General features: G+C 44.6%; 1 protein-coding gene across 1 annotated transcript; it reads right to left on the reverse strand.

The window, feature by feature from the left end:
• Positions 1-1982: 1982 nt before the first annotated feature.
• On the reverse strand, positions 1983-6180 carry LOC101340838 (elongation factor 1-alpha 1). Its single transcript, XM_004381379.2, has 8 exons — positions 5922-6180; positions 4777-4955; positions 4304-4483; positions 3825-4121; positions 3596-3746; positions 3245-3501; positions 2932-3166; positions 1983-2832 (listed from the first exon to the last, which is right to left on the reverse strand). Exons 2-8 carry the CDS (start codon positions 4918-4920, stop codon positions 2708-2710), a joined length of 1389 nt encoding a protein of 462 aa, XP_004381436.1. The 5' UTR covers positions 4921-4955; positions 5922-6180; the 3' UTR covers positions 1983-2707.
• Between the last annotated feature and the right edge of the window lie 1351 nt (positions 6181-7531).

Genomic DNA, 7531 nt, shown 5'->3' on the forward strand with positions numbered 1-7531 from the left:
ATTTTTGTGACATAGGCTTGCAAGCATGATTATAGCTTTCCTATGTGATAGACGTGGATCCCTGATGGTGCAGTGGTTAAGAGGTAACTGCTAACCATAAGGTCAGCAGTTCGAATCCACCAGCTGCTCCTTGGAAACGCCATGGAGCAGTTCTACTCTGTCTTATATGCTGCTATAAATGAGAATTGACTCAACGGCAAGTTTGGTGGTTTGGATGTGATAGTTAGGGAGCCCTGATGGGTTTGTTTTGGTTTTTGTATGTAATCTTTGAAAAACCAGGGGTTCCCCCTGTAACCTAATGGAAAGGCGCTTGCAATAAACTATTTAGTTCTTACTGGTATATTGTCATACCACAGACTGATGGTGCCACAGTGACACTTGCCTTATTGGTGGCTTGTATTACCAGATGATCTCTCAAAATCCGTAACTCAAAAAATTCTGAATTGGTCTCTGAATCAGCATGCCATTAGTGAACACACACACACACACACACAAACGGTTAAATGACAATTGAGATAATTCCAGTATTTACTTTTGAAATCAACTTCAAAATATTTTGCTTTTCATCAATTCAGAAACTATGAAAGGCATAGTCAGTAGAGAAAACTCAGATACTAGCAGGGCAAAAATGCTGTTTTATTCTTAAATTTAGAAACTCATCTATTGTTTTGAACTACCAGTAGGTGGTGCTCAAACCAGACAATTGTCTTCACAAGCAAGTACATCCGGTCCTTCAGAGGAAGTGACCATCATGCAACTAAACTGAAACTTTAGGTTGTTCTGCGCTATTTCCTGCTCTTCCACTGGTGCTAGAAACTTGCTAATTCTTGGCGGGGAGGTAACAATATATTTTTCTTTTTGCCTTGTACAAGTTGTGCTGGCTTCCCCAGTATTGTGTACTGTCTTAACCTTCACCAAAGTTACCACTTGAGACGACACAGTTCTTATTAAGACCTACAGCTGTCCCAGATTTAATATCAGCTAAAATTTATCATCTGGAGCCCTTGTGGTGCAGTGGTTGAGGTATGGGGATGGTGCATGATCTGGGCAGCATTCCATTGTGCATGGGGTCACCATGAGTCAAGGCCCAACTTGATATCTAATACCCTTACCCTAACCAAAGTAACAGTATTCATGCAAATTGGCTCATGGAGTTGGAGTTTATGGTCATTACTTGTGTAAAATCCTCATCAATGCCTTGGGTAGCACTGTTTTTCGCCCAATTCAGGTTTTTATCTAACATTTACTGCTAGTGTTTCTTCAAATCCAAGATTCCCTTAATCTACAACACCCTATTTTATGATCCTTGTACCTTAATGGGCTTACCCTTTGAATTGACAACACGAATGCTCTGTTGTAAAGCCTTTTCAAACATTTTTCAATTTCATTTAGATCCCAGTCTGTCTTGTAGAATACCGTTGGTTCTATGGAATTTTACCCAACGACTTCAGCTGATTAAAAATTCATAATCAAAAAGCTCATCCTTAGCTGTCATGTACTATACAAAATTCCCATGAAAAACACTTCAAGTGCATTATCTTAACAGGTTTAGCAGCTATCAAAAAACAGTGACCTGGATGTCAGACACTGAATTAAACTACCTAAGTTGGCTGTTAACAGTTTGTTAGTAAGAAAGTTCTCATCAGCAAATCACAGCATTTTTCAAGTTCCCCTAATTTATATCCCCAAATTATCCCACCAACGTAAAGGGCCGAATCACAAATTCTCAACAGTGCTTTTCCTTGTGTGGAATAGTGTTAAATTTGTACCCGTGGTTCCATGCAAATAGTTTTTGAAAAGTACGTGGTAAACTTCCGGTAATCAGCAGTGTCTATCCCATCTATTCCCTTCACTTAGGGCACTTTACCTCTTCAAATTCAGGATTTAATCTCCCTTCACTACCCAACAGCTCACCTTGCTCTGAAATTCTAAAGGAAGTGAGGTTAAAATAACAGAAAAGCATTCAACTTCCAGTATCTTTATTTTTCCTAGAACCTAAATACAATTGTCTTAGAAGCAATGCACTCAATACTACTTAAATCTCAGGATTCTCACTACTGCATTATTTGTGAATGTACATTTCAACAAATGAGAAATGAAATTTTAACAAACCCACTCAGCAATACTACACAAACTGAATTCTTTATGTAATACGGCCTTTATTACAGAACTTAGCCTTCTTACAAGGCAGCTTATACAACATTACTACTCTTGCTTTCTCAATCCTCATCAGTAATAGGGGTTGCAGGCAACCCCACTCCAACAGATTTTCCACCAAGTCCTTAAAAACCCCTCCCCTTAGAAAGGTGAAAAAACCACTCAATTGCTGCATGAACCATTTCAGTTAACCCTGGAATAGTTTCAGCAAACACGAGAATTAGAAAGCTTCAGTGTTGACCAAAGGAAGACACAGGTTTCTCATTAAACTTTGTTTTAATGGGTCTCAAAATTCTGTGACAGATTTTTGGTCAAGTTGTTTCCATTTAAAAAGTACTGATTTTAAAAACTAATAACTTAAAACTGCCACACACAAAAAAGAAACAAATGGTCCACAAAACATTCCTTTCCTTCTGAAGGTTTTACGATGCATTGTTATCATTAACCAGTCTTTTACTATTAAACTTAAATGGCCAATTGAGACAAACAGTTCTGAGACCGTTCTTCCGCCACTGATTAAGACTGGGGTGGCAGGTGTTATGGGTAACATTCATTTAGCCTTCTGAGCTTTCTGAGCAGACTTGGTGACCTTGCCAGCTCCAGCAGCCTTTTTGTCCACTGCCTTGATGACACCCACAGCAACTGTCTGTCTCATATCTCGAACAGCAAAACGACCTGTAATGAACAGAATTACCATGAGAAAAGCCTGGTTCACAAAAGCAGGATTTTTCATCATTAGTACAATTTCTGATTATACTTAATAAACATCCTTACCCAAAGGAGGATAATCAGAGAAGCTCTCAACACACATGGGCTTGCCAGGAACCATGTCAACGATGGCAGCATCACCAGACTTCAAGTATTTGGGGCCGTCTTCTAGCTTCTTTCCAGAACGGCGATCAATCTTCTCTTTGAGCTCAGCAAACTTACAAGCAATGTGAGCTGTGTGACAATCCAGCACAGGTGAATAGCCAGCACTGATTTGGCCTGGGTGGTTCAGGATGATCACCTTAAAAATATTTTGCATTTAATGAGTCTCAAACAGGTTTCTGCAGTTAAGAACGTGCAGTGTATTTTAAAGTGTTACCTGAGCAGTGAAGCCAGCTGCTTCCATCGGTGGGTCATTTTTGCTGTCACCAGCCACATTGCCACGACGAACATCTTTCACAGAGACATTCTTGACATTGAAGCCTACATTGTCCCCAGGCAGAGCTTCACTCAAAGCCTCATGGTGCATTTCAACAGACTTGACTTCAGTGGTGACGTTGACTGGAGCAAAGGTGACCACCATCCCAGGCTTGAGGACACCAGTCTCCACCCTGCCCACAGGGACAGTGCCAATACCTAAAAAATTTATAATATATCAAATACTTTTTTAGATAAGCTGAATGTATCTCACCCAAAACTCACATCTTAACAAAACTACTGTTCAACTTACCACCAATTTTATAGACATCCTGGAGAGGCAGACGCAGCGGCTTGTCAGTTGGGCGAGTTGGTGGCAGGATGCAATCCAGAGCTTCAAGCAGCGTGGTTCCACTGGCATTGCCATCCTTACGGGTGACTTTCCATCCCTTGAACCAAGGCATCTAAAACACAAGATGGCCAATTAGGATTACATCAAACTGCCACTTCCAAAGTTCAGCAATGTCTCGAAAGTCACTTACGTTAGCACTTGGCTCCAGCATGTTGTCACCATTCCAACCAGAAACTGGCACAAATGCTACTGTGTCAGGGTTGTAGCCAATTTTCTTAATGTAGGTGCTGACTTCCTTAACAATTTCCTCATATCTCTTCTGGCTGTACGGTGGCTCAGTGGAATCCATTTTGTTAACACCAACGATGAGTTGTTTCACACCCAGTGTATAAGCCAGAAGGGCATGCTCACGGGTCTGCCCATTCTTGGAGATACCAGCTTCAAATTCACCAACACCAGCAGCAACAATCAGGACAGCACAGTCAGCCTTTGAAAGAAAACGTAATACTCTATTCAAAGTTCTTCAAAATTAACACGCAAGGATGCACCTTACTGTCAAATGATTCCAGAGGCTGGTTTTTATTTTTGCATTTATTACTAATTAAAGCACTAATCAAACCCAGCCACGGGCTGCCCAGTTAATACTTAAGGATTATTAAATCTACAAACCTGTGATGTTCCTGTAATCATGTTTTTGATGAAGTCTCTGTGTCCTGGGGCATCAATGATGGTCACGTAATACTTGCTGGTCTCAAATTTCCACAGGGAGATATCAATGGTGATGCCTCGCTCGCGTTCAGCTTTCAGTTTATCTAAGACCCAGGCATACTTGAAGGAGCCCTTTCCCATCTGTAATGATTAGGAACGGTTACTTGGTAACCAATACGTGATAAACGCCAGTTTGAAATTTCTTGATCCCACTTAAGAGGAAGTGGTAGACCCCACTTTACTGCTAATTCTAGGTGGCTTTACCTTAATGACAACATCAAAGCCAAATTATTAACAGCAAATTTGTTTGAAATTGTACCCAATATAGAGCATGCAAACGTAATCAGCCCCCGTTCTTAGAAAATCATGGCCATTTGATGTTATTTGCTGTGAACTTTAGTTCAATTATCCTTCCCCTTTGTCACTGCACCTACCTCAGCAGCTTCCTTCTCAAATTTTTCGATGGTTCTTTTGTCGATCCCACCACATTTGTAGATCAGGTGACCAGTAGTGGTAGACTTGCCCGAATCTACGTGTCCAATGACGACGATGTTGATATGGGTCTTTTCCTTTCCCATTTTGGCTTAGGCTCTGCGACAGTTTTCACCAACACCTAAATTGAGTTAAAAAAAAAAAAAAAAAAAACTTTTAACCAACTGTCCGAAAGGACTGAGAATGAGCCAAGATCCAAACTCAAAGGCCAAATTCCACGGAGAATTACATTCACTGCCAATCTGGTCTCTTAAGTCTCCACCCACCAAATGTGGGCAAACTCCACAGCATAGAAATCCCTCCCCTCAACCTGAGGAAGCTGTACTCCGAAGGCTGAGAGAAGTAATCCAGATGCTAAGAAAGCAACCAGTACACCGTACGGCCACAAGAAGCGACGGCGAAAGGCCCTTTTCCTTTGTGTGGGTGACTCACCCACCCGCTCTCCCGGGCCGCCGCGTCCTCCATTTTGAGCTCCCTACAGCAGGGCCGGGGAGCGGCCATCTTTCCGCGCACGCAACTGGTGCCGCCTCGGGTGGGCTGGACGCCGCGCCGCGAGGCTGGTCACCGAAGCAGCGCAGTCAACCTCCCAAACCTCTCCCCTTCGTCCGACTCGGTGGCCGCGGCTCAAGGGACCCGCCTCGCCTCGCCCGAAGTGTGCGCGGGAACGAGTGGCTCGTCGGCGCCTCGCGGCTGCCCCACAGCCGTAAGTAGTGGGCTACCAGCGCCACAAAGCCGGGTCCGGTCGAGGTACTGCCCCACCTCGGCTGAATTATCTCGACAGAATAAACTCCAGCTGCTAACGTTAGAAAATAAAGTGGCCAGATACTAATCGAGAATAGTTGGACAGGTGCGAAGGTGGGGCTGGATCGCACGCGTCGGCCACGGCGACCAAGCCAGGCCTCAACGCAACACGAGGCAATGAAGTCTCCAGAAAAAAGCGCCAGGCCTCGAGCTCTTCCGCCCACTTACAACCCCAAATTCGAAGCAAGAACCTCCCAAAGTGGCTGACTGGAAAGCAATAAAGGCACGAGAAGGCCTCATCCCACTCAAGGAGGCCTGGCCTGCGGAAGTCGTCCCCGGCACTTACCTGTGTTCTGGCGGCAAACCCGTTGCGAAAAAGAACGTTCAGGGCGACTGCGGCACTTATATACGGTTCTCCCCCACCCTCGGGAAAGGGGCGGAGTCAGAACACGCCAGCACTTCCCAGTTTACCCCGCGCCACCTCCACCAGGCACCGGTTCAATTACCGTCCCTTCCCCCACTTCTCGGGGACTGTTGGCGGGGATGAGCGCTCGGCCGGCTGAACCGCACACAGTTAATCGCGCATGCTCCTCTCTACCCCGGCAATGACGTCAGCGAGTCGGTGGAGGGCGGGGACGCTAAGACCCGTCGTATCTATGTTAGGGGAGGTTTAACGACAGTCCGCGGGATTCCCAAAGGCAGAGACGAGTCCACCTTTTGTATGAATTACTCTTAGATCCAGCTCGAGGCTAGGGCGGCGAGGGGCGGCCAGGAGAGGACGGCGAGAATCTTCCCTCTGCCATTGCTGGCTTAACCGCAAAAGCGATATCGAGATTGGGGTATCCCTTCACTCCGCCATCCGCCTCCCGTCCTCAGCCTTGTCTTCTAGCAGGTCCCGGGCAAACCCCAGGAGCCGCTTCCTCCGCTGGCCGCTTCCCCGCCTTGGGCCGGCTCCTCCCCGCCGCTGTTTTCCGCGCTCGTCCGGGCTGGAGAAGGATCCAGGGCAACTTTCCCCGCCCGAGAGGAGCCACAGGGGTTCAGGCTGGAACCAGTGTACGCGACGAATCTGCTCCTGGGCGCTCTGTCCCTTTGGCTTGTTTCAAAGACTGCGTTCATCGAAGCCAGTGTCCCGCGTCTACCACTCCTGCCTTGGTACTCCACACGTCCAGTTTTTCACATCAAACTGTCAGTACCCTCACTGTACATTTTTTTCCACTGTGCATTTGATTGCAAGCATGAGAAATCTAAAAAGAATCTTTCAATCTTTCCATATGATCTCATGTAGAGACTACTTCTAAAGCATCGGCAAGCTTATCCACCCAGTTTCTTATCCTCAACACTTGGTATAAAATCACTGCTTCTCAAAAATGACTTATTTAAACAAATACCTTCATTTTCTGTTGGCCTGTTGATTGTAACTCCATTTTCGCATAAATCAAGGGCGAGACTGGCTATGAGGTCAGGTCCTGGGAAATGCTCCTCTGAGGAAAGAACCTTTATTTTTAATGAGCTAATTATTGGATCATTATGTCTCATCTTCCAGGAGTAGAAATCACTGCCCAACTTGTCGAACCAACCTATTAAGGAGTATTTATGTGAGAACCTACTGTACGTCCAGCGCTAAATGAAGCACTGTGGATCGAGCAAAACAAATACTTTGAAGAGGAACCCACAATCAAATTGGAAGAGGAAAACTAATATATAAAACAATCGTTAAGCAGTGAAAGGCAAACTTGTATGGTCCTTAGTTCATTGTAGAATATAGTTCTTCTAGTCGTAGCTTTTAGTTAGTTCTCATAATCTAAACGTCTTTTTTTCCTTTTTAAACAAGTCTTCTGGAATAGCCTTAATGTATCTTCTTGTTTTGCCACTCTTTGTGGATTTAACTTTCTAATATCAGGTTTCTCTGTTTCTTCATTAGGGAGTTTCTAGCCTTCTCATTTTCATTTAACTTTG

Source organism: Trichechus manatus, unplaced genomic scaffold (genome assembly GCF_000243295.1).
Source record: "Trichechus manatus latirostris isolate Lorelei unplaced genomic scaffold, TriManLat1.0 scaffold00083, whole genome shotgun sequence".
Classification (NCBI taxonomy): Eukaryota; Metazoa; Chordata; class Mammalia; order Sirenia; family Trichechidae; genus Trichechus; species Trichechus manatus.

What these genes read in the sequence shown, in the direction of transcription:
- LOC101340838 (XM_004381379.2), bottom strand. Translation starts at nt 4,920, where the DNA reads ATGGGAAAGGAAAAGACCCATATCAACATCGTCGTCATTGGACACGTA. An exon ending in GGATGTCTATAAAATTGGTG is followed by an intron (nt 3,502 to 3,595) that starts GTAAGTTGAACA and finishes TAAATTTTTTAG; the next exon opens with GTATTGGCACTGTCCCTGTG. An exon ending in CTCTGATTATCCTCCTTTGG is followed by an intron (nt 2,833 to 2,931) that starts GTAAGGATGTTT and finishes TGTTCATTACAG; the next exon opens with GTCGTTTTGCTGTTCGAGAT.